The sequence below is a fragment of the Zophobas morio genome, unplaced genomic scaffold, assembly GCF_036711695.1.
Source record: "Zophobas morio isolate AGI-343-1 ecotype UQ-CSIRO unplaced genomic scaffold, CSIRO_AGI_Zmor_V1 ptg000014l, whole genome shotgun sequence".
Lineage (NCBI taxonomy): Eukaryota > Metazoa > Arthropoda > Insecta > Coleoptera > Tenebrionidae > Zophobas > Zophobas morio.
In genome coordinates, this window is record NW_026972119.1 from 16,560,993 (window position 1) to 16,588,785 (window position 27,793).

The 27,793-nt window shown below is 31.0% G+C and overlaps 2 protein-coding genes across 2 annotated transcripts in view; one reads left to right on the plus strand and one right to left on the minus strand.

Moving 5' to 3' along the window:
- LOC135128570 (uncharacterized) overlaps positions 1-12,181 on the minus strand; it is a 37,109-nt gene extending 24,928 nt beyond the window's left edge. The window contains exon 1 of the mRNA XM_064055457.1: positions 12,090-12,181. Within this exon, the coding sequence (XP_063911527.1) occupies positions 12,090-12,161 (72 nt within the window). The 5' untranslated portion in view covers positions 12,162-12,181. The remainder of the gene's footprint in view (positions 1-12,089) is intronic.
- LOC135128578 (EGFR adapter protein-like) overlaps positions 1-27,793 on the plus strand; it is an 803,179-nt gene that overhangs the window by 216,098 nt on the left and 559,288 nt on the right. The gene's annotated exons all lie outside the window — the stretch shown is intronic.

Sequence of the window (27,793 nt, forward strand, 5' to 3'; positions counted from 1 at the left end):
AGCGTTTATGCTGACTCCAATTCTGATTATAAGGCTTCAGCAACTGATTTTGATTCCCATTTTGTAAATATTACCTCTTTCTCAGAAAAAGATATCTGCGATTCAATAAAAAAACTGAAAGCAAAAGTTACAGCTGGTACCGACCAAATACCTGCATTTGTTATTAAAGACTGTCGATCAGTTTTTGTCAAGCCACTCTTCATTCTCTTCAATTTGATATTAAAAAAATGCTTATTTCCAGATATATGGAAACAAGCTCGAATATGCCCTGTTTTGAAAAAAGGAGATTCTTCAATTCTAGAAAATTATAGGCCTATTTCTATCTTATCTAACTTTTCAAAAATATTCGAATCAATTCTTTACAAATATATTTACAGCTCCATCAAATATAAAATAACTGATACACAACATGGCTTTATGCAAAATAGATCAACGAATACTAATTTAGCGTGTTTTAGCCAGTTTCTCCATGAGAGTCTGGATTCTAATACTCAAGTCGATGTGATTTACACCGACTTTGCTAAGGCGTTTGACCGCATCGATCATTATGTTTTATTACACAAACTGCATTTATTTGGATTTAGTGATTCCTTAATTGAATTACTCAAATCATATTTAATCAATCGTGCTCAATCAGTAGAATATAAAAATGTTCATTCTAAATACATAATACCTAAGTCAGGAGTCCCGCAAGGTTCTAACTTGGGTCCTCTGTTGTTTCTCATATTTATTAATGATTTACCTGCAGTTATCAAATCTCAAAAACTTCTTTTCGCGGATGACTTAAAAATTTTTCGACAAATAAATAACATAGAAGATTCTATTATCTTACAAAATGATTTAATGTCTCTTTATAATTGGTGTAGAGCTAACCTGCTGTATCTAAATATCAACAAGTGCTTGATTATGACCTTTACTAGGAAAACTAACTATATTCTATACACCTATAAGATTAATAATGTCGCACTCACTCGGAAGGAATTGGTGAAAGACCTAGGCGTCCTCTTCGATAAAGAACTGAGTTTCTCTGACCACATTGATACTGTAGTAAAGTCCGCTTTTCAAATGTTAGGCTTTATATATAGGAACTGTAAACATTTTGGCAGTACAGAATGTGTAAAAATTTTATATACTGCATTCGTTAGATCTAAACTAGAATATGGTTCACTAATTTGGTATCCGATCTATGACGTCCATATTAACCGCATTGAATCAGTACAAAGACACTTCCTGAAGTATTTATTTTTTAAACATAACGAGTTTTATCCACCACGTGGCTATAGTCAAACATTACTTTTGCGTGAATTTGAGTGTTTATCCCTGGAAAATCGACGTGCAATACACACAATTAAATTTTTATACGATCTACTACATAATTTTATTGACTGTCCAATACTGCTAATGAAAGTGAACATTAATGTTACTAGGCTTAGTGCAAGGCATCTACAAACCTTTTATTTAAACAAGCCAAGAACCAACATGCTCAAAAAATCCCCAATTAACATATTATGTAATAACACAAATTTGTACTGCAGCAATTTCGATGTGTTTTTCGATAGTTTTAGTAGTATTAAACGGCTTCTGTGCAATAACTTCGGTAGCTGACTTATTAAAGTTCTATTATTATTCTATATGTATAGTTATATTCTATCTAAATTTTAATTGTATAGCATAAACTAAGTAATACCAAACCTAATTTAAGATAAGTTTACCGCTTGTTCTATCGAATATTTATATCTTTATGTCTGTTGTTTGTTCTGTTATTTATGTGTACTTTTATTTACTTAATTTAAATTGTGCCATTTAGTAACATCTAATTTTAGTCTAAAATATTTCTCTATATTTAGCATGTTTATTAACTTTTTCCTGTATTTGGGTTAATCCTGTTGGAAAATAAACTATTATTATTATTATTACTATTATTATTAAAACACGTGCCTTGAAACCGGTTTTACAGTATATTCTAAAATCACAAATCCAGTTCTAGTCGATTCAAATTTGTGTTTGGTCAGGTGGAGGCGTAGTATTTGTGGTACTGGCGATTTTGACAATTTAAGGTTTTTAGGCAACAAGTTATGCAGATGTGTGTGGTACTTATCGTATATTCTTTGGCTTTTAATGTAGCCTAAAACTGAGAGGCGGCACGTTTTCGTGACTTACTTCGACCCTATAATCATTTATAGAACTCCTGTATAATACTTCCATATTAATACCATTTTATCATTAAAAAAAAACACGGAAAAAATGGTTATACCTCCTCTAACGAGAAAATAGAAGAGAAACAGAAAATCTGCGTCTCTGGATTGACACCGAATCAGCACCCTTTTATGTCTTGATTAATAAACGCTGAATAAATACACCAATGTGTAATCTGCGGATGTACCCTTGTAAAGACAAAGCCAAACATCAATAATCATAAAAGGGCTCCCTTTCGCGTCACAAATTCCGCCCAGCCCTGCCCCGACTTATCCAGGCAAGTTTTTTATTTGCGGTAATTTAAGTACCGACGTTTGACGGGCGAGGCGACCTCGGTCCGGTGGTTCTAGTGTAAATCAGTGTAGTGGGCGAAGCAAGAAGTAAATCCCTCGAAAACGAGCCGCTTTTAATCCCATTCCAGATAAACAGGGCAAATCTTGTAAAGCTTTCTAATTATATTGCGTAATCTGGAAGTTATTGGAGCACCCTTACAAACTCGAGAATCCCAATCAACTTGTCCTCCATTTCAACGGGCAATAAATAAAATTTATTTGAAGCTTTGGAACTCATGAATTCTGATTGGTCTCAAGCGACGGCGGTGATTCCGCGGTCAAGTATGCACCGAACCTTGCGTAATGTGTTTGGATGGCAAGATAAGAAATTTTCGTTCCGCCACGAAATTGCTTGTACTAGTGTTTTCGGAACGCTTGCTATCTGGCTTCTCTTCGTCGGTGATGGCTTCTGTTCGGGACTGTAGCGCACAGAGGCGTCGTTAAAACAATTCCGGGCACAAAAGCTGAATTTTAATTAACGGAAAAAACTATAACAGCCGCCTTTAATTCTAGCAAGATGGGAGAACGGAGTTGGATGCTCCAAATTGGATCCGGATCTATGAGAGCCGGCGCGAGTCGTATGTGCCATTCGAATCGACAAGTTTCAATAAGGAAGAAAACTTGCTGCTTGACTCGGTTTGGAGGGTGGAGGGTTTAAGAATCACTGCGTGTTTTTTTGCGCAAAAGTTTTGATTGATGTGTCAAAGGGATTTACTTTCCAAACAAAGCAAAATCGCAAATTTCGTGTTTTCGGGGTGTCTTATACCGCCTAGAATTTGATAAAAACACATAGCCATTGTTTAACACGTATCAGCAACTAAGATTACTACTCATCCTACTTTATTCTGTCTAAGTGTTTAGGGTTTATGGAAACCCGCATTGAGGAGGCGGAGCAGTCTAATACCCGTCGCTGCTATGTACCCACACTAGTTTTCCGTATGATAGTAACTTTCGACAGTTACTACATACAAAGAATTCTTGCTAATAAAAAGTATATTTACCTGCTAACGGATGAGCATTGAATGTTATTCATATTCTTAAAAAAAAAGAGTTGCAGTTAAAACACACATATTAACGAAAAACTTAATCTCCGTTTGCCTGCAAAGATATACACTTTTTAAGATTTTTAATAATTTACTCGAAATGTGATTGATTCCCAAGTTGCGTTTTACTGTTATTCTTACTAAGTTATGAAGGTGCATGTCATATTACGGCTTTCATGTCAAACAGCTGAATAATACAGAACCCTGCAAAACTAACATCTGGAAAATATACAACTTTAAAAAGTCAATTTTCTAGGATTAGAAAAAGAGAAAATTTACCGTTAAATTATATTATACACACCACGATATCTGAAAGTGACTTGCAGCAATCAAGAAAAGCATTTACACTTAAGTATAACACTTAGTCTTCACAGTATTAATAATAATAATAGTGATAGAGTCCATTTATATTATAGAAGTTTACGCAAGTCAACAAATACCGATTGTTATTATAAAGGAAAAGACTAAACAAAAAGTACACTACAATTCATATTTGTGTACGCGAAAAGAAAATCATTGACAAATGCCGAACACAACTCGGTGTTAAATTTCGACGAACAGTTTATCATTCGAAAAGCAAAATGTTTACAATAATTTTCTTCGTTACACATACTTCATTATCATTTTTGTCCTAGTCGGCTTTTTATTGAACGTTTCGTTTTAAGTGGCTTTATATTTATGGCAGATTCCGTCTAAGATAACTCTGTCGCGATTATTATCCTACTCAAGATACAGCGAAGGGTGGTGACGAATGAATAAAATTTACATTGTGCTTGAAAATACATGAATATGTTGACACTATTCACATTTCGAGATTTCGCTTGAATAACTAAACTGGAAGACGGCGCCACTTAGAAAATGGCTTTTTAAAATGTTTTATTGTTATAAGATATTCAAGAAATGGTGTCAATTTCATTACTATTAGGTTTTGGCAGCTGATTTCAACAAATATTACAAGTAAACCAAAGAAATGGCACTAGGAGATCGTAACATTATTGCCAAATAAACTGGAGCACTATCTTATCTAGAGTGGAAATACTATGAGAAGAATATGTTGAACGATGCGACTGTTTTCCTCTTAATGCTACCAGTCTCTCGAAATAATTTTATCGCATCACAGAGTGTCCTTAAAAAAATAGCTTGACGAACAGGATTGCCAGGGATTTCACGAAATCGCTGGAAACAAAGTCGAGTTTTACACACACATTTACCATTCACTTGCTAGCCGTTGCGGAATTACAATCTTTGGAGAACATTTTTCTCGAAATGAAAATTTTGGTGTGGTAATAAAGTTTTTGTGATGTAATTGTGATGAAAATCAAGGCGGATTCATAAACCACAAATACAGGAGTATGCAATTGTTGTTGGGAAAACATGAAAGTGGACGTTTTCCAGATTTTCAATACTTTCTTAGCTTACACTCGGAAAATGAAAATGAAAATTCACATGTCTTCTATCACTGAACTATACTGTGTTGAGGTTTATTCTGATAAACACACAATAATAAAATAATATTTTATAGGTACTGATACGAAGTTTGTCAGTCTAGTCAATCCAAATAATAAACGCCCTGTTTTACTCCTGAACATTTTTTTTCAGAAAGAAATGTCATCTTTTCCCCGAATCGCTAAAATATTGAACAATTATTTTGTTTTGGTTGTTCATAAACCTTTTAGAATCTTTGTGTTTTTTTAAACAAAATTGTTCAGATGTTAACTTTCCCAGACTAGGAAAAATTTGTTGATACAGCTCTTCCACTTTTAATTGCAAATTTGCAAAGAAGTGAAGTGTAAAGAGAAGAACACTAAAAAATCCATTTTGACTACTACTCCCACACAGTTATTGAAGCTTTTAGAATTTACCTACACGAGAATGCAGTGGTCTTAATCTCAGTATCTTTTTTGAAAAATTAAAGAAATGCTTTACGTTTTTTATTTTCTGATAATCCCTATTAAATAAAAACCAATAGCTTTTCTTTTTTGAGTTTTTATTTTAAGTTTAAATTATTTAGATTTTCAATTTTACCACTTGCGAATTTTTCACTTTTATAATTTTTTGTTTATTCAATTTTAATTTTTTATTTTCGTTTTATCAGTTTTCCGATTTTCAATTCGTAAAAGTGATGAAAAAACTTTTTCGATTTTTCATTTTTTTCAATTCGTAGATTTTGAAATTTTTCGATTCACAATTCCTGGAGTTTTCATTTTTTTCAATTTCTCCAATTTTACGATTTTTTCATGGTCCGGTTTTATTGTTTTTAATTTTTTTTTATTTCTTCAATTTTTCGAGTTGCAATTTATCACTTTTTCATTTCTTCTTGTTTCTTCAATTTTATGATATGCAAGTCTTGGAGTTGTCATTTTTTAATTTTTCAGTTTTTTAATTTTACAACTTTCGTATTTTTCAATTTTTAGATTTTGCAATTTTTCAATTTTCGATTTGCAATTTTTCGCTTCGGTTTTTTATTTCCTTTATTTTTTCAGTTATTCGATTTTTCAAAGTTTCAATTTTATAACTTTTTGTTTTTTCAAATTTAATTTTTTATTTTCGTTTAATCACTTTTCCGATTTGCTCTGTTTCAATTTATTATTTTTGTATTTCTTGAATTCTTAGATTCTGCAATTTTTCGATTCACAATTCCTCGAGTTTTCAAATTTTTTTTATTTATTCCTTTTTTCGTTTTTTTATGTTCCGATTTTGTTATTTTTTTATTTTTCCTTTCTTCAATTTTTCGAGTTGCAATTTTCAATTTTTCATTTCTTTTTGTCTCTTATTTTATGATATGCAACTCTCCTATTTTACATTTTTAAATTTATCAGATTTTCATTTTAGCAACTTCGGAATTTTTCGATTTTTAGATTTTGCAATTTTTGGATTTGAGTTTCTCGCGTTTTCAACTTTTGATTTATCAATTTTGCGATTTGCAATTTTTCGCTTCAGTTTTTCAGTTTCTTTATTTTTTCAATTATTCTTTTTTCCAGTCTCAATTTTATAATTTTTTTTTGCAATTTTAATTTTTATTTTCGTTTTATTAGTTAGCACTTTTTCAATTTTTCATTTTTTTTCAATTCTTAAATTTTGTAATTTTTCGATTCACAATTTCTGGAGTTTTCAGTTTATTAAAATTTTTCAATTTTAGGATTTTTTTATGTTCCGCTTTTATTAATTGTATTTTTTTTATTTTTCGTTTATCCAATTTTTCGAATTGCAATTATCACTTTTTCGTTTCTTTTTGTTTACTCAATTTTATTATATTGTTGTTTTTAAATTTTTCAGTTTTTCAATTTTCCAACTTTTGAATGCTTCAGTTTTTAAAATTTACAATTTTTTCATTATAATTTCACGAGTTTTCAATTTTTATTTCTTCAATTTTTCGATTTGCTATTTACAATTTTTTATTTTCTTTAGTTTTTAAAATTTTCGGTTTTTCAATCTGATTTTATAATTTTTGATTTGCTGTTTTTCTAGTTTTCGTTTTAATTAAATAATAATAATAGGTTTTAAAATTTTTCACATTTTCAATTTTACGATTTTAAAATTTTTCAATTTTTCGGCTTTAATTGTTCGGTTTTTAATTTTTCCATTTTTCGTTTTTTAATTCCTCGATATTTTTCAGTTTTTGTGACAGCTTTTCTACTTTACAGCATTGACGATTCTATAATATTTAGATTTTAGAATTTTTGGAATTTACAATTTTCCGACTCGTTAATTTTTTCGATTTTTAAGTTTCTGGTTTTTAGTTCTCTCTTTAAAATTTTCGTTTCTTTGGTTCTTCGATTTGCGATTTTTCGATTTTGCAATTTTTCGTTTATTCAGTTTTTCAAGTTTTCAACTTTTCTAATCAAAAAACGGAAAGCGACAAAATTACAAAATCGAAAATCAAAAATGGAAAAACGAAAAAGTATAAAACAAAAACTTAGAAAGAAATCGGAAAATCGGATAATTGAGAAATCTAAAAATTCCAAAATTGAAAAAATTAAAAAATTGGGAAAGAAGGAACGAATTGAGAAATCAAAAATTGAAAATTTGAAAAATTTAATACAGGGTAAATTATGAAGGCTTAAGAAATACTCATTGAAAATGTAAAGGAAGTAAAAAACCAAAATTGTAATATAAAATCGAGAAAATGAAAATCAAAAAAACGGGAAAAAAACTTGAAAAGCTGGGGAAACGAAAAACTGAAAATCAATTCTTCGAGTTTTCGTTTTTATATTTGTCAGTTTTTCAATTTTCCAACTGTTGAATACTTAAATTTTTTGAATTTGCAATTTTTCGATTTGCAATTTCATGACTTTTCAATTTTTAATTTTTCAATTTTTCATTTCTTTAATTTTTCGATTAGCTATTTTCAATTTTTTATTTTCACCATTTTTTCAAATTTTGGGTTTTTCAATGTTCTTATTTTATAATTTTTTTCAATGTAAAATTTTGAAATTTTTGGATTTTAAAATTTTTCGGTTTCCAGTTTTTCGATTTCCCAGATTTTTGATTTTTAATTTTTAGTTTCGTCAATTTTTAATTTGTAATTTTTCTAGTTTTCACTTTAAATATTAAATAATAATAAGAGTTTTCAAAAACTTTCACATTTTCAATTTTACGATTTTAGAATTTTTCAATTTTTTGACATTAATTTTTCGGATTATAATTTTTCCATTTTTCATATTTTAATTTATTTTTTATATTTTTTATATATTATAATTAATAATTTGTAATTTTTCTAGTTTTCACTTTAAATATTAAATAATAATAAGAGTTTTCAAAAATTTTCACATTTTCAATTTTAGGTTTTCAGAATTTTTCCATTTTTCATTTTTTAATTCCTCGATATTTTTCAGTTTTTTTGACGGCTCTGCTACTTTACGGTATTGACGACTCCATAATTTTTTTATTTTAGAATTTTTGGAATTTCCAATTTTTCGCTTTCTCGTTTTCTCGTCTATCCAATTTTCCGACTCATTAATTTTTAAAATTTTTAAGTTTAAGTCGTTTTTAGTAATCTTTTCCAATGTTTCATTTCTTCGGTTCTTCGATTTGCAATTTTTCGATATGCAACTTTTTCGATTTTGCAATTTCTCGTTTATTCAGTTTATCGATTTTTCAACTTTTCGAATAAAAAAAATACAGAAAAACCACAAAATTGTAAAATCGAAAAATCAAAAACGAAAACGTATCACACGAAACTTAGAAAGAAATCGGAAAATCGGATAATTGGGAAATCTAAAAATTGCAAAATTGAAAAAATTAAAAAATTTGAAAAAAAGGGAGGAATTGAAAAATCAAAAATTGAAAGTTTGAAAAAGTTAATACAGAGTAAATTGTAAAGTCTAAAAAAATACTCACTGAAAATGTAAAGGAAATGAAAAAACGAAAATCGTAAAAAACTTGAAAAGTTGGGGAAACGAAAAACTGAAAAAACAACTCTTCGAGTTTTCGTTTTTAAATTTGTCAGTTTTTCATTTATTCACTTTTTCAGTTTACAGCTTTCAATTGTTTAATTTCTTCATTTTTTCAAATTGTCAGTTTTTTAATGTTCTGATTTTATAATTTTTCTTTTTTTCAATGTGAAATTTTTCAATTCCTGACTCTTTCAATTTTTCGATTTTCCAATTTTAAGGTTTTTTAATTTTTAGTTTCATCAATTTTTGATTCGCAATTTTTCTAGTTTTCATTTTAATTAAATAATAATAATAGTTTTTAAAATTTTTCACATTTTCAATTTTACGGTTTTAGAATTTTTCAATTTTTCGACTTTAATTCTTCGGTTTTTAAATTTTCCATTTTTCATTTCTATAATTTTTTGATTTTAGAAATTTTGGAATTTCCAATTTTTCGCTTTCGCGTTTTTAGTTCTCTAAATTAAAAACGAAAAAGTATAAAACGAAAACTGAAAGAAATCGGAAAATCATATAATTGAGAAATCCAAAATTTGCAAAATTAAAAAAATTTTAAAAATTTGAAAAGGAAGGAATTGAAAAATAAAAAATTGAAAATTTAATACAGGGAAAATTGTGAAGTCCAAAGAAATGCCCACTGAAAATATAAAAGAACTGAACAAACGAATAATATAAAATCGAGAAAATGAAAATTAAAAAATCGGGAAAAAAAACTTGAAAAATTGGGGAAACGAAAAACTGAAAATCAACTCTTCGAGTTTTCATTTTTAAATTTGTCAGTTTTTCAATTTTCCAACTTTTAGATATTTCAATTTTTAGAATTTGCAATTTTTCGATTTGTAATTCCACGAGTTTTCAATTTGTAATTTTTCAATTTTTCAGTTTTCAATTTTTCGATTTTCCAATTTTAAGGTTTTTTAATTTTTAGTTTCATCAATTTTTGATTTGCAATTTTTGTAGTTTCCATTTTAATTAAATAATAATAATAGTTTTTAAAATTTTTCACATTTTCAGTTTTACGATTCTAGAATTTTTTTTTCGACTTTAATTCTTCGGTTTTTAATTTTTCCAATTTTCATTTTTTAATTCCTGGATATTTTTCCGCTCTTGTAATAGTTTTTCGACCTTACAGTATTGACAATTCTATAATTTTTAGATTTTAGAATTTTTGGAATTTCCAATTTTTTGCGTTCTCCTTTTTTCTTCTATCCAATTTTTCGACTCATTAATTTTTTCGATTTTTAAGTTTCTCGTTTTTAGTTCTCTCTTTAAATTTTTCATTTTTTTGGTTCTTCGATTTGCAACTTTTTCGATTTTGAAATTTTTCTTTATATAGTTTTTCGATTTTTCAACTTTTCGAATAAAAAAACGGAAAAACTACAAAATTGCAAAATCGAAAAATCATAAATGAAAAAACGAAAAAGTATGAAACAAGAACTTAGAAAGAAATCGGAAAATCGGATAATTGAGAAATCAAAGAATTACAAAATTGCAATAATTAAAAAAATTGAAAAGAAGGAAGGAATTGAAAAATCAAAAATTGAAAATTTGGAAAATTTAATAAAGGGAAAATTATAAAGTCTAAAGAAATACCTACTGAAAATGTGAAGGAAATGAAAAAACGAAAGTTGTAATATAAATTCGATAAAATGAAAATTAAAAAACGTGGAAAAAAACTGAAAATTTGGAGTAACGAAAAATTGAAAAATCAACTCTTCGAATTTTTCCATTTTTCATTTTTAATTTCTCTATATTTTTCAGTTTTTGTGAAAGTTTTTCGACTTTACAGTTTTGACGATTCTACAACTTTTAGATTTTAAAATTTTTTGGGGTTTTCCAAACGGAAAAACTACAACATTGTAAAATCGAAACATCAGAAATGAAAAAACGAAAAGGTATATAACAAAAACGGTGAAAGAAATCGGAAAATCGGATAATTGAAAAATCCAAAAATCCCAAATTGAAAAACTAAATAATTGGAAAATCGAGGAATTGGAAAATCAAAAATTGAAAATTGAAAAGATAAAGGAAACGAAAAACGAAACATTGTAACATAAAATCGAGAAATTCACAATTAAAAAAGCGAGAAAATGAAAAATAAAAATCAATTACTTGAAAAATTAAAAAAAATCGAAAAATGAAAAATTGAGAAACTGAACAATCGAAAAAATGAAAAATTGTAATATCCAAAAATTGCAAACTTGAAAACTTGTAAATCGAAAAACTGAAATATCGAAAAATTGCAAAAAGAAAAATCTAGAAACTAAAAAACCGAAAAATTGAAAAAAGATAAAAAGAATAAGAAAAATGAAAAGTTACAAATTAAGAATTTGAAAAATTGTACAAACATAAATTGAAAAATTTGGAAGTCGAGAAATTGAAAAGTTGAAAAAATTAAGTAAAGAAATCTAGATAAAAAATCGGATAGACGGCGAACGGACAAACAGACAGACATGGGGACTATTTCTTCAGTCATGAAAGTTCGAAAAAAGATAGGAGTAGGGTCGAAAGTAAAAACATAAAAGGAATAAAATTACGAAGGTTTTTGCTTGGAAATAGTTTGCGAATCGTCCTTTCGCTCTTAATATAGTCGAAATGTGGACGCTCTCTCGGTTGATTTATGAATTTATGAAATTTCCAGCTCGGAGCATCCTTTAAATGCAAAAATTTGCGCCGGACGATAGTTTAGCTTCGTCTAACTGGATTCCGGGGTGTGAAAGCCGCCTCGTGCCCGTATATGTCATTCAATCGAGGAAGAATCCTTGCTCCTTAGCCCCCTCCAGGACTTTTTAAGAATGCCAAGTTGATTTTTTGCGGAAAGTTTCGTTCGACGCGTTAAAGGGTATCCTCGTTCCGGCGAACTCGTTCGAGTCCGGGTAAAAAGGCCGAGTCGAGTTCGCTCCGGGCTGAAAAATGTTCTGAGGGTCCGTGAATCCGCGATCTCGGAATCGCAGCAGCAGCATTATTAGGTTTGTTTTTACTAATGAACGTTTTAACAAATGATCTTTCAGGAGGTTTTCATATCGAGGTGGGCGGGTTGGCGCGTCGCCGTCACATTATCAATTTATCCGGGCTCCTCGGTATGCGCAAGCGTTAATAACGGGGTGATAGATTGACTTACGTACTATATCAAGTGCTGTCTCCGCGAATAACACACTGCATAAAACTGTAAAAAGCAGGAGCAGCACTCCAGCCATTCTGCCCCGGCGTCACTCAACAACCGTCATCGAATGACTAATAGTTACACTTTTGACTCTAATATATTTCGCGTCAAAAACATTTTACTAATGATCATTGCGGCTGATAGAGATCTGCGCGGGGCAAATGATGCATAACACATGTAAATGCCGGTGCAGGGGCACATTAGTGCGCTGCCATTGTTAACGGCCCTCTCAATAACATCGATAGCATCATCAAACAATGCCAAATGCGGTTAGCCGGCCACTACGTTCGAATTTGTATTTACTTTATTTTACCGTCGACCGAGCAAATGCGACGCCACATTAACTCGACATGATGGCCGAAAGTCCACGTGTGTGCGGCTTATCGCGCTTTTTTATTTTTAATTTTTACGAGTACGAGCCACTCCGGAGCTCTACAAACACCAGCTTGCTGAGCCGAGGCCGTGGAACGCGATTCCTGTCAACAAATCGACCGTTCCAATAAAACTTTCATGCAAAATAGCTCTCCGAAACAATAAAATTGGGATATGACAGCCGCCCGCTTGTAAAACGGCCATTTTATTTATGCGGCATTACGGCGAGCATCGACATCTTCGGAAGCCGCATTTACGAATGATAAAATTCCCTAAATAATTATTGAGCAGGGACGGAGTGCGACACCGGCGAGTTCCAATATCGTTTGCCGAAACCGCTTAGTGTCGTAATATTTGGACAGGCACATGGCTTGTTTCGCTGGATGTCGATCGTAAATAACCCGAAGAGAGGAAAATGAATTTCGCTAAAACGAAGAGCTCGTCATTTTTTCATGAGTACCACCTTTTCCCCTTCCGGAGTAATCATAGCTGTTGAGAAACTAAACAGAAACAGCTGTCCATATAATATTAACCATCCTGAACAATCGCCTGTCTTTTTAGATTCCAGGGTACTAATTCCATGAACCTTGTCGTCAAGTTCGAACCTGAAAAAATTCAAGGAACGATGTGAAGAAGGTGGTGTCCCAATTTGAATTTTTTTTTTAATTTGAATGAAAACACAAGTCCACCACCATGGTCCATAACTGAAACCATCGCAGTCAGTAAAAATAAATGTTAAACCTAACCACTTCCGCCCTTGTTTTCAGGCTATACTCCGTTTACCGAACAGATGGAGTTGTAAACGTGTGTGACCTTCACGTGATGTTTCAAAACCCAAATAATAGTGGTAGTTTAATGCAGTCTTTTTAAAGACTCTTATTTGATTTTGGAATGGAAAACCAAGTCGAGTTTCTTATTATAAATTTGGAGGAATTAAATCCCTATACAGAATTTAGTTTCTGAGATAATAAAAACAGTTGTCGGCACGTGAAGAGCACGTGATCACTCCATTTATTCGGTAAACGGACTGCTGTGTTTAATATACAAAATATAATTTTATATTCAGCACCTTTGAAATGTCAAAAAATGTCGTTCACTCTGCTAATAACACGACAAAATAATTAACAAAAGACGTTCCAGAGCCACCCTTGATACCAAATAATCAAATTTTAAACTATCCCAAAAATGGGCATAATTATTTTAATTTTCTTTGAAAAATTATAAAAATCTTTTGCGGTTTTTGTTTTTTAATAATCTGGATGAAGAAAAAACCATTAGTGGTTTTTATACTTTCGCAACTTTTTTTGTTTCTTCAGCTTTTGATTATCAATTTTTCTAGTTTTTAAGTTTCATTTTTTCAATTTTTCAATTATAGAACTTTGGAATTTTTCAATTTGGGTTTCCCAAGTTTTCAGTTTTTATTTTTTCAATTTTTGGATCCAGCTTTTTGTTTTCCGTACATTTTCAGTTGTTCTATGTACATTTGGGGCCGCTGAAGTCATTTCAGCTTTCATTTCTTTGATAACTCCAATGGCTTTTCCAGAATCGTCCTTTGAAATATATAACAATACGACCAATTTTCAACGAAATTTTCGAAATTATACTAAATACAGTTTCTTGTAGATTTAGGGTTGTAGAAATCATACCCGCTTTCATTTCTTGGATAACTAAAATGGTTTTTCCAGAATCGTCCTTTGAAATATATAAAAATATCGAAAATTTGACCAATTATCGACCAATTTTCAACGAAATTTTCGAAATTTTACTAAATACATTTTCTTGTAGATTTAGGGTTGCAGAAATCATATCCGCTTTCATTTCTTCGATAACTCTAATGGTTTTTCCGGAATCATCCTTTGAAATATATAAAAATATCCAAAATTCGACCAATTATCAACGAATTTTCAACGAAATTTTCGAAATTTTACTAAATACATTTTCTTGTAGATTTAGGGCTGTTGAAGTCATATCCGCTTTCATTTCCTCAATAACTCCAATGGTTTTTCCAGAATGGTCCTTTGAAAGACATACAAATATGCAAAATACGACCAATTTTGAGCGAAATTTTCCAAATTTCACTAAATACATTTTCTTGTAGATTCCGGGCCGCAGAAGTGATTTCCGCTTTTATTTCCTCGATAAATTCAATGGTTTTTCCAGAATCGTGCTTTGAAATATATAGAAATATCCAAAATTCGAACAATTATCGACCAATTTTGAACGAAATTTTCGAAATTTTACTAAATACATTTTCTTGCAGATTTCGGGCTGCAGAAGTCATATCCGCTCTCATTTCTTCGATAACTCCAATGGTTTTTCTGGATTCGTCCTTTGAAATCCATAAAAATATGCAAAATATCACCCATTTTCCACCAATTTTCAACGAAATTTTGGAAATTTCACTAAATACATTTTCTTGTAGATTTCGGACTGCAGAACTCATATCCGCTTTCATTTTTCGATAACTCCAATGGTTTTTCCAGAATCGTCCTTTGAAATATATAAAAATATCCGAAATTCCACCAATTATCGACCAATTTTCAACGACATTTTCGAAATTTTACTAAATACATTTTCTTGCAGATTTCAGGCCGCAGAAGTCATTTCCGCTTTCATTTCTTCGATAACTCCAATGGTTTTTCCAGAATCGTCCTTTGAAATACATAAAAATATGCAAAATACGACCAATTTTCGCCCAATTTTCAACGAAATATTCTAAATTTCACTAAATACAATCTCTTGTAGATTTCGGGCTGCAGAAGTCATATCCGGTTTCATTTCTTCGATAACTCCAATGGTTTTTCTGGATTCGTCCTTTGAAATCCATAAAAATATGCAAAATATCACCCATTTTCCACCAATTTTCAACGAAATTTTCGAAATTTTACTAAATACATTTTCTTGTAGATTTCGGGCTGCAGAAGTCATATCCGCTTTCATTTTTCTATAACTCCAATGGTTTTTCCAGAATCGTCCTTTGAAATATATAAAAATATCCGAAATTCCACCAATTATCGACCAATTTTCAACGAAATGTTCTAAATTTCACTAAATACAATCTCTTGTAGATTTCGGGCTGCAGAAGTCACATCCGGTTTCATTTCTTCGATAACTCCAATGGTTTTTCTGGGTTCGTCCTTTGAAATCCATAAAAATATGCAAAATATCACCCATTTGCCACCAATTTTCAACGAAATTTTCGAAATTTCACTAAATACATTTTCTTGTAAATTTCGGGCCGCAGAACTCATATCCGCTTTCATTTTTCGATAACTCCAATGGTTTTTCCAGAATCGTCCTTTGAAATATATAAAAATATCCGAAATTCCACCAATTATCGACCAATTTTCAACTAAATTTCCGAAATTTTACCAAATATATTTTTTTCTAGATTTCGGGCTGCAGAAGTCATATCCGGTTTCATTTTTCGATAACTCCAATGGTTTTTCCAGAATCGTCCTTTGAAATATATAAAAATATCCGAAATTCCACCAATTATCGACCAATTTTCAACGAAATTTTCGAAATTTTACTAAATACATTTTCTTGCAGATTTCGGGCTGCAGAAGTCATATCCCCTCTCATTTTTTCGATAACTCCAATGGTTTTTCCTGAATCGTCCTTTGAAATATATAAAAATATGCAAAATACGACCAATTATCGACCAATTTTCAACGACATTTTCGAAATTTTACTAAATACATTTTCTTGTAGATTTCGGGCTGCAGAAGTCATATCCGCTTTCGTTTCTTCGATAACTCCAATGGTTTTTCCAGAATCGTCTTTGAAAAACATAAAAATATCCAAAATACGACCAATTTTCGACCAATTTTCAGCGAAATTTTCGAAATTTCACTAAATACATTTTCTTGTAGATTTCGGGCTGCAGATGTCATACCCGGTTTCATTTCTTCGATAACTCCAATGGTTTTTCCAGAATCGTCCTTTGAAATATATAAAAATATGCAAGATACGACTAATTTTTGACCAATTTTCAACGAAATTTTCCAAATTTTACTAAATACATTTTCTTGTACATTTCCGGCTGCAGAAGTCATATCCGCTTTCGTTTCTTCGATAACTCCAATGCTTTTTCCAGAATCTCCTTTGAAATATATAAAAATATCCAAAATTCGACCAATTATCGACCAATTTTCAAGGAAATTTTCGAAATTTTACTAAATACATTTTCTTGTAGATTTCGGGCTGCTGAAGTCATATCCGCTTTCATTTCTTCGATAACTCCAATGGCTTTTCCAGAATCGTCCTTTGAAATATATAAAAACATCCAAAATTCGACCAATTATCGACCAATTTTGAAAGAAATTTTCGAAATTTTATTAAATACATTTTCTTCTAGATTTCGGGCTGCAAAAGTCAAATCTGCGTTCATTTCTTCGATAACTCCAATGCCACCCATTTTCGACCAATTTTCAACGAAATTTTCGAAATTTCACTAAATACATATTCTCGTTGTGTAATTTTGGAAAGAATTGGAAAAGGATCAAACATTTCATCAGCCTTAACATACCGTAAGGGTATATTAAAAAACAGGAAGCAATATTTTAGTTCTAATTCAATTTTGTTTCGTATTTTTTTTGTGAGCGATTTTAGCCCGGTTGTCGTTTTAACCAGTTCATATTTTCTGCCTTTAGAAAATCGAAAATTTTTCTCGATTTTCGGATATTTTCTGTGGTTATTCACTAAGAAAAAGAAATCGTAGAAATCAACAAAAAAATGTCGTTAGGTAATTCTCGAGTCTGATGAGAAAACAGTAAAATATTTATTTCATAATTATTGTGGAGTATTGAAAATTTGGGCTTTTGACGATGTTACGGAAAAATCTTAGTCCCAAATCAAGTCTTTCTAAATTTTCGGTCTCAAAATCATATTTAGAATATCCCAGAAAAGGCCATAATTATTTTGATCTAGTGATCCTGGAACTGTGGCTGGGATTTTCTAAGAAATGTTGCCAAATATGACCTCTGCAAGTCAAAATCAACAAAAAAATTTCTTTAGGTAATTTTAGAAACAGCTGAGAAAAAAGTTAAATAATTTTTGAAATTTTGCTTCATATTTTTTTTTTAATGGGTTTAGGTTTATTATCGACCACCTCATATTTTCTGCGTTTACAGAATCGAAAATTTTTCCCGATTTTGGGATATTTCGTGATATTTTCAGTCGTTGTTCACTATTTGATCGTGAATTTCAAGAAAAAGAAATCGTCGAAATCAACAAAAAAGTGTCTTTAGGTCATTTTCGGATTTGACAAAGTTGCCAAGAATTACCAAGAATTCTCATTTTTCATATAAAAGTTTGGAAGTTTCGAAGAAATGGAGCCGAAAATAGCTGCGGCTAATCGAAATTAACAACAAATTTTGGAAAGAGCTGGAAAAACATCAAAAATTTCATCATTCTGATGTTGATGGACCAAGACCAAATTTTCAAAATTTTCGGTTTCAAAATCAAATATCAATCAAAATATCCCAAAAATCGCCATATTTTATTTTGGTGACTCTGTAAAGTGATTAGAATTTTCGAAGAAATGTTACCGAAAATAGCTTCTGCAAGTTTAATCTAACAAAAAAATGGCTTTCGATAATTTTCAAATGTCCTCAAAAAAAAGTCAAAAAACTCAAGTGTTCAAAATTTTTGTTTTTGGCAAAGTTGTAATAACTTTCGATCGGGTAATTCAGAAAACTTAGCCTGTTGATGGACCAAAACCAAAATTTTCGCAATTTTCAGTTTTAAAATCACCAAAAATTGTACCAAAATCAAATTTTTAAAATACCCCAAAAACTGCCTTATTTCATTTTGGCGATTCTAGAAAAATGGTAAAATTTTTTGAAGAATAATTTAAATTATTATCGATTTTTTAAATTTTAAATAAGCTTTATTCTGGAATTAGAAAACTCATAGGTCACACTTTTGCTATAGTTTCCTTGAATTGAAAAAAATGGAAAACGAATTTCAAAAATTTTGCAAAATAAGTTGCAAAGCGGCTATAATTTAACCAAAACAAAAAACTTACATACAATATATATTGCTATATTTTGAAGTTGGAATCACTTAATATAACCGAAAAACGGGATATTTTCAAAGATTTTCAAAAAGGATTAGAACGAATGGAAAAAATTGCTTAGAATCTGTGACTTGTTTTCCATCCTTTCAAATTACAAAAAAAAAGAACAAAAAATTATCTTTTATTCTGAACTAGAGAATTCTTCATATATCACAAATTTGGAGCCATTTTTGGTATATTTTTGTAAAGTAATCAAAACAAATCCCAAAAATCAAGGTCCAAACCGGCTTCATTTGAACGAATAAAACTTACAGATAATAATTCTTGTTACATTTTGAAGTTGCTGTCATTTTCAATATAAAATAAAAAAATTAAATATTTTCAAAAATTGTCTGCAAATTCCAAGTGAGATTTATTTTGGAAAATTTGTATTTGATGTCATCAAGTTTTTGGAAGGAGTGACCAAATAAGTCTTATTAGATCTTATTCAGAGTTTAGAGGGTTCGACGTTAAACTGCAAAATTTTGAACTTTAAGATTTAAAATAAAGATGGATTCATAAGCCACTATAAAGAAATTTTGAGATGCCATCCCTAAAAATACAGCTATAATTTCACAGTAATTTGTGTAATACTTTCTAAGATTGCTGGCTTGTCTAATAAAAACAAGACAAGCAAACATACAGACGGAAAAGGGAACTGAACAAATGGATTACAATTTTCATTTTTTAATAAAATGCATCCACCGGATTAAATCTTTTTCAGCAGATACGGTGCAATCAAATCCCACTTGGAAAGCATAATCTTTTAAACATTATTTTCTATTTTTCGTTTTCCAGAAAGACACGAATTTCAACTTTACTAATGGGATCAACGTAACAATCATATAATTGAGTGGTGCCAACCTCGTCTATGTCGCGTTCACTGTGAACAGTGATACAATTATCTTAATGTGCCTCGATCTGTTTAAAACACTAGAGGATCACCAACATAATTAGCTAAATGCATTTTTCACTTTGTTTCCAAAAGACAGAGAGAGAATGGACTGTGAAAGCTCAAACAAAATCCGGAGAATAGCATTGTCCTTCAGACAAAGTCCCCGAAGTTACTTCGGAATCCTGATTCTTTGTCGGATGCTTCTCTGTTGTAAGAAAAATAAAAAAAACTGTGAGTACACAGAAAGCAGATAATTTGATTGTTTTGTGGTCATTAGTCGCTAGTTAGGTTCAATTGAGTTTTCTTTGAATGCTTTTTCAGCTATTTTTATAAAAGAGTGCAGTAGTTTGTTCAGATTTTCCTGCACCCGGAGAATTTAATGGCTTTTCGAAGCAAACCAATTAGAACTTGCGTGTTTTAAAATAAATAAGAATTCCTTCGTCGATTTAGATGCAACGTCGTAAATCTAGTACTTTCGGTGTCACGATCTCGTTCCGAGTAAGCTGACATTTAGTACTCAAAGCAATGCACACTACTAGATCACCGTTTCAGCTTTGCGACAAATCTACAAATGTTCTACGAGCCGCTGCTCGTCGGAAATGGAAAAATGATGCTTGAATTTGTAGCTGGTCTATCGATTCCGAAGCTTACATTTCAATACTTTATAAGAGTCCTTGTGCCGTTGCATTAACCCACATTTGATCCGTCCCAATCCGTAAAATACACCCAAATCACAACACATAAACCATCCTGTCAACTGTCACCACGAAGTCACACGATTGAAAAAATATTCCCTGGAATCGATTTTGTAATCAGGCACATTTTCGCAGAGCTCGCTTCAGTTTCTCACCAACAATAAATTTTTCAACAGTTATCAAAACTTTAGCTCTGTTATTGAGTTGCCCATTATGGAAATTGCCAATGCACTGGCAACACGGGCACGTTTTTAAATTAAGCGAGTGTGAAACGCAAAGTAAATTGATCATTTAATTTTGAAGGCGGCGAACACTTGTAATCGGAAAGAGAAAAGTGGAGCGTGTTTTCCACCAAGTTATGGAAAACTTTAAGTTTGACGGTGACAGGAAACATCGAAAAATTTAAACAAATTTTTCACGGGAATGTCTATTGGTATTTGTGTTCTGTCTTAGTTTTCCAAAAAATACCAACAAATTGCGAAAGAGCAATTTTTTAACTCTATAAACAATCAATTTTTCCATTTGAATACAGTAGTCAATCTTTTCTAAAAATTTTTTGAAATATCCAGTTTTTTCGCTCATTTGTAAAGGCACAATGAAAGTGACTCTAATTTCAAAATGTAGCGAACACTATATATAAATTTTTTGTTTTGGTTAAAATAAAGCCGATTTCAAACTTTTTTGAAAAATTGACATATTCTTGGTCCGCATCTTCTATAGACCAGCAATTTTTTCCATTTAAATATAGTTCGTTCTAATCTTTTCTTCAAAATTTTTAACATATTGTCGTGCTGTTTTCAGTTATTTGCAAAGACATGACAAAAAAATCCGGTTTGAACCTTTTTCCGAACAAATTTTTCGATTATTAGAAAAAAAAACTACAGCAAGCCCATTTTAAACTTTTGGAAAAATATTTTCCGATGTTTTTTCTTTCCACAATTTGAAACGTTGGAAAACAAGTGACAGATTCTTAGTCTGCATAGAATTCTCTACAAACGAGCATTTTTTTCTTGAATATAATTCGTTCTGATCGTTTTTGAAAATTAAAATCGACCTTTCATGACCCCTACAGTACGAAGAAATGGGTCTCCCGTTTCCGTCTGACTGTCAGTCCGTCTGTCTCAGTGTCCATCTGTCTGTCCGTCTGCCTCTATGTCTGTCTGCCGTCCCGATATTATTTAAACTAAAAAAAATTACTCGAAATTTAGCATCTACGAAAAATTCCTTTTTACCAGTATAAATCTCGTTTTAAATTTTTGTAAAACGTTTTTGTGTTATTTTTCGGTAATTTGGAACGTTGGAAATCGAGTGCAGATTCTTCTTTGGTTTTTTCGATTACTTGTAAAGTCATAGTAAAATGACTCCAATTTCAAAATATAGCAAATACTATTTATATGTTTTCTGTATTGATTGAGCTAAGCCGACTTGAACCTTTTTTGAAAATTTGTTTAGATTTTTGTTCATTTTTTCGATTATTTAAATAAAACTATAGCCAAACTGACTACAAATTTGTGATCTAGGAATTCCCTAATTCCAGAATAGAGCCTGATTTAATTTTCTGAAAAATATTTTTCATTTTTCTTCGACAATTTCAAAAGATGGAAAATAAGTGACAGATTCTTAGTCTGTAGAAATTTTTTTACAAACGAACAATTTTTTCTAGTTGAATATAATTCCTTCGAAACTTTTCTTAAAAAATTTTGGAAAAATATTTCCAAATAATCTTGCTTTTTTCGATTTTTTAAAAAAGCGTGGTGAAAATTACTTCGGCTTCAAAACATAGCAAGTGCCAACAATCTTTAAGTTTTTTTTGTTAAACCAAAGCCGGTGTGAACTGTTGTTTGAAAAAATATTCGTAATCGGTTTGACCATTTTTTGTATTATTTAAACTAAAAAAAATTTATATTGAACCCTTTTTGAAAAGTTGTTAGATTTTTGTTCATTTTTTCGATTATTTAAATAAAACTATAGCCAAAGTGACTACGAATTCGTGATCTGCAAAGTCTCTAATTCTAGAATAAAGCATATTTTAAATGTTTTGAAAAATATTTTTAGGTTCGATAATTTCACAAGATGAAAAATAAATGTCAGGTTCTTGGTCTGAAGCGAATCCACTATAAACAACCTTTTGTTTTCGGTTGTTTTCCAAGGCATGGCAGAAAAACCGGTTTAAACGTTTTTCAGAACAACTTTTCGGATTGGTTTCTCCATTTTTTTCAGTTATTTAAAAAAAAGCTAAATCAAAAATTAGGTAGGTACTATAGATTTGCGATCCACGAATAATTCTTTAATACCAGAATAAATAAAACCCATTTAAAATTTTTCGAAACTTATTTTTGATTTTTTTTCGATAAGTTGAAACATTAGACAACAAGTGATAGATTCATAGTCTGCAGAAGATCCTCTACAATCGGGTAATTTTTTTCTGTTTTTTTTAAATGTATTTCGTTCTGATCGTAAGTTTTTTTTTTTTGGTTAAACTAAAGCTGATTTGAACCGTTTCGATTATTTAAACTAAAAAAATTACTCCAAATGTCTAATCTTTTTTGAAAAATATTTTTCGTTTTTTTTTTTTCGATAATTTTAAACGATGGGAAGTGAGAAACAGATCTGAAAATTCGTATCAAATTGTACATAATCTTCCGCTAGTTGCGATTCTGAAATCGCCACCACGATATCTCTTCCAATAAAGACGAAAAGTAAATTCAAAATTTCCAAAAATTTTCCAAAAAAGTGGCTAAAATTGGTTTGATCAACCGAAAATTGGTGTCAAATTGTAGATAATCTTCCTTTAGTTACGATTCTGAAATCGCCGCCACCATATATGGTCCAGTAAAGACGCAAAGTGAATTCCAAATTTCCAAAAATTTTCCAAAAAAGTGGTTAAAATTGGTTGGATCAACCGAAAATTGGTGTCAAATAGTGGATAATCTTCCCTTAGTTACGATTCTGAAATCGCCGCCACCATATATGGACCAGTAAAGACGAAGACTGAATTCCAAATTTCCAAAAATGTTCCAAAAAAGTGGTTAAAATTGGTTTAATCGACCGAAAATTGGTGTCAAATTGTAGATAATCTTCCGCTAGTTACGATTCTGAAATCGCCGTCACGACATTTGGTCCAATAAACACGCAAAGTGAATTCAAAACTTCCAAAAATTTTCCAAAAAAGTGATTAAAATTGGTATAATCGACCGAAAACAGGTGTCAAATTGTAGATAATCTTCCGCTAGTTACGATCCTGAAATCGTCGTAACGACATCTGGTCCAATAAACACGAAAACAGAATTCAAAATTTCCAAAAATTGTCCAAAAATGTGGTTAAAATTGGTTTAATCGATCGAAAACTGGTGTCAAATTGTAGATAATCTTGCGCTAGTTCCGACTCTGAAATCACCGTCACGACATCTGATCCAAAAAACACGCAAAGTGAATTCAAAATTTTAAAAAAATTTCCAAATAAGTGGTTAAAATTGGTTTAATCGACCGAAAATTGGTGTCAAAGTGTAGATAATCTTCCGCTAGTTACGATTCTGAAATCGCCGTCACGATATCTGGTCCAATAAACACGTAAAGTGAATTCAAAATTTCCAAAAATTTTCCAAAAAAGTGGTTAAAATTGGTTTAATCGACCGAAAATTGGTGTCAAATTATACTTATAATCGACCGAAAATTGATGTCAAATTGTAGATAATCTTCCTGTAGTTACGATTCTGAAATCGCCGTAACGATATCTGGTCCAATAAACACGCAAAGTGAATTAAAAATTTCCAAAAATTTTCCAAAAAAGTGGTTAAAATTTGTTTGATCGACCGAAAATTTGTGTCAAATTGTAGATAATCTTCCTTTAGTTACGATTCTGAAATCGCCGTCACGACATCTGGTCCAATAAACACGCAAAGTGAATTCAAAACTTCCAAAAAGTTTCCAAAAAGTGGTTAAAATGGGTTTAATCGACCGAAAATTGGTGTCAAATTGTGGATAATCTCCGCTAGTTACGATTCCGAAATCGCCGCCACCATATCTGTTCCAACAAAGGCGAAAAGTGAATTCAAACCTTCCAAAAATTTTCCAAAAAAGTGGTTAAAATTGGTTTAATCGACCGAAAATTGGTGTCAAATCGTAAATAATCTTCCTTTAGTTGCGATTCTGAAGTCGCCGCCACCATATCTGGTCCAACAAAGACGAAAAGTGAATTCAAAATTTCCAAAGATTTTCCAAAAAAGTGGTTAAAATTAGTCTGCAGAGAATCTTCTATAAATCAGCTTTTTTTCCATTCGTTCGTTCTATTTTTTTTTAGAAATTTTTGGAAATATACGTCGGTTATTTGCAAGAGCATAATCAAAATGACTAACTTCAGAAAAACATCTTTAAAGTTTTTTGAAAATATATTTCCTTTTTTTGCCAATTTCTATTTATTGAAAGATTGAACACAAGTAATAAATGAGTCTTACTCTGGAGTACTTTGTTTCAAGTGAATAGGTACGTACGTTCTGATCTTTGACAATCAACAACATGGGAAACTCGGCAGAAATTTTAAAAAATTTTACCAAAGGTGCCTAAAAATTTACGAATTCTAAAATATAGATCTCGAGTAGCTGAATCGAAAAACAGCTTGGACCAAGATTTTCGAAATGTAGTTATAACATCATATTCAAGATCTTGAAACATGAGCTAATTTAGGCACTACATACAGAAAATAAAATACATTTTCGAAAGTGCTTGGAAAAAGGTAAACATTTTCAAAATTTTTAAAAATTGAACTTTCGGCCTGAAAATCCACAAATTCTAAATAGAGATCTCGACAACCTGTATCGAAAAGCAACTTGGACCAAGATTTTCAAAAAATTGAAGAATCGACAAACTAAAAAAACGAGAAATCAAAAAATCGATAAATTGCTTATAATCCAAAAAAAAAACCGGGGAAAAATCGAAAAATTTTAAAAATCGTAACATCTGATACCAAGATGTTGTGAAATGGAAAGCTCGAGAAATCAAAATATAAAAAGTTGAATAATCTAAAATTTAAAAAATCGAAAAATTTTAAAATATAAAAATTGAAGAACTAAAAAATTGAGAATTTTACATAATGATCCGTAGAACTCTCAATGAACTAGACCTGACCTGACCTGACCTGAACCTACCTGACTTGACTTGTTATAAATATGTTGTGACAATCATCCTCCATAAATCTACAAAACTCCACAGCTTTAAGGATTCCATTCAACTTTTTAATATTTCCCTCATGTCGGCTGAAAAAAGACAGGATCTAAAAAAATGCAGCAGGATCAAAAATCAGGAATAAACTCGCGTTCGTCTCTGGCAAAAAAACAAGCAATCATATCTTAGCGTAGTTAATCGAGACGGCACCGTCTTGGAGGACGGTTTTCGGATATTATAAAAATTTCATCCCTCCGCCTCCGGCGGCTATAAAGCGACGCCGGTTAAACGGTGAAGATTTAGCTAAATAAAACATCCATAAAATCACGTCTTTTATTCGTTGAAACAGACGGCCGTGGAGCGGCGAGAAAGGGAAAAGGGGCCAAGCACACACGGTAATAATCTAGAAGTGATGAGAGGGTGTGGCCGGGTCGCAGGTTGAGCCTCTTTCTCTCTCCCAGCTCCATCATGGAGGGCCCATCAATCAGACGAGGATTACCGTCCGACTGTTATTAAGAACGCTCGTATGAGACCTGCTACCGTCTGCAAGCAACGTGGAAATATTACTGTCCTCTGTTCACTGTAACAACCGCTTACTCGACCGCGAATGAGCCTCTGCCACACTATCAAGAGAAATGGCCAGCTTACCCACTTCTTCTTACAAAGGACAATTTTAATCCTTTTTTAATGAAGAAAAATATTATCGAGGCGGACGGTTATGGAGGCCGGAAAAAATGCCACGTTCCGCCGTTAAAAATGCAATAAATACACCAGATCAACGCAGAATTACGGCTGTCAGTGGTTATTGGGGGAGACCAGATAAATGGAGATCATTAAAAAAGTGGAAAGAATTAAAGGGCCATCGTTAAGGATTAATTTCACATCTCTATCTTTACCGGGTGATTCATTAATATCCCGAACGCGCCATAAATATTTGGTGTGGGTGCACTACATACAGGTTTTGCAATCGTAATGCCCTTTGCCGAGACAAAGACTGGATTTATCGGACTTTAGACAATTGCCAGCTGAATGTTCGGCTAAGTACTTGTTCGGCCGACTTGCTAATTATGTTCCGGAATTCCCTCAGTCATTAGTTATGTCAAATTATAAACTTTTCAAATAAAAAACATTAGTCTTTAAAGGCGAGCTGCAGTCGTAATTATCCCAGAATTCTTAGAGGAATTAGCTAATTATAAAGTACATCGTCGTCGTAGTTTTTGTACTTTTCAACAACCAACGATTCCAATTAAAAATCTCAACACCACAAAAAAATGGGTATATGGAGAAGTCATTTATTTATGTACTACATCTGGAGACATATCGAATTTTATCTTATATTAAATTAAAATATCCCTGACCAAACTGTCTTATTTATCTACCGAGTGTTCATTAGTTATTTAGATGAAAGAATGCTGTGCGCTTTTGAACGTATGTCTTGTCGGTTTCGGATACTTTTCAGATTACGTAATTAAATAAACACATGTGTAATGTTGGTTGCATACTGATATAAATAAATCGAAACATCGAAAAATTCAAAAACTGAGACAATCAAAACATCCGAATCTCGATTAATCGAGTTCTCAAAAAATTGAAAACTCGAAAAATTCCCAAATCGAAATATATATAAAACAGTCGAAAATTGAAAAATCCAAAGTTTAAATCCAAACATCTGAATTCGATAAATTGAGAAAAGTTGAAAAAAAATTAAGAAATCGAAGTATAAAACAATCGAAAATTTGAGAAATCTAAAGTTTAACGAAAAATTGAAAATCCAAAAAGTAAAAAAGGGGTGGAAACCCAAAAACTGCAAACTGAAAATTTTAAAAATTGGAAAATCGACGAATTGGAATCGATTGGCCTGAAAATTTGAAAAATTGAATAAACGAAAAATTGGAAACTCGAATGAAACAACAAAAATTAAGGAAATGAAAAAACAAAAAATTGTGATATAAAATCGAGAAAACGAAGAATAAAAAATCAGGAAAATGCAAAATAAAAATCGGGGAGTTGAAAAATTGAGGGGACGGAAAATTGAAAAAGGGCACAATCAAAAATCGAAAATGTGAAAAATGGAAAAATGAGAAATTGTAATATTGAAAAATTGGCAAATTTGAAAGTCAACAAATTGTAAAATCGAAAAATCAAAAATTAAAATACGAAAAAGTATAATAAAAACTTAAAAAATGTACAATGTGAAAATCAAACTTGAAAATTTGAAGAAAAATTGCTAAAAACCTGAAAATTTGAAAAATGTAATAACGGAAAAATTGTAAAATCGAAAGAAACAACAAAAAATAAAGGAAACCAAAAAAGGAAATCGAAAAAGTGAAAATTAAAAAATCTGGAAAATGAAAAATAAAAATTGGAAACAGAAAATTGGAAGAGGGAAAAATGAAAAATTGAAAAGCTGATGCAAACCGAAAAATTGAAAATTTTGGAAGTCGAGAAATTGTAAAATTGAAAATTCAAAAATAAAAAACGAA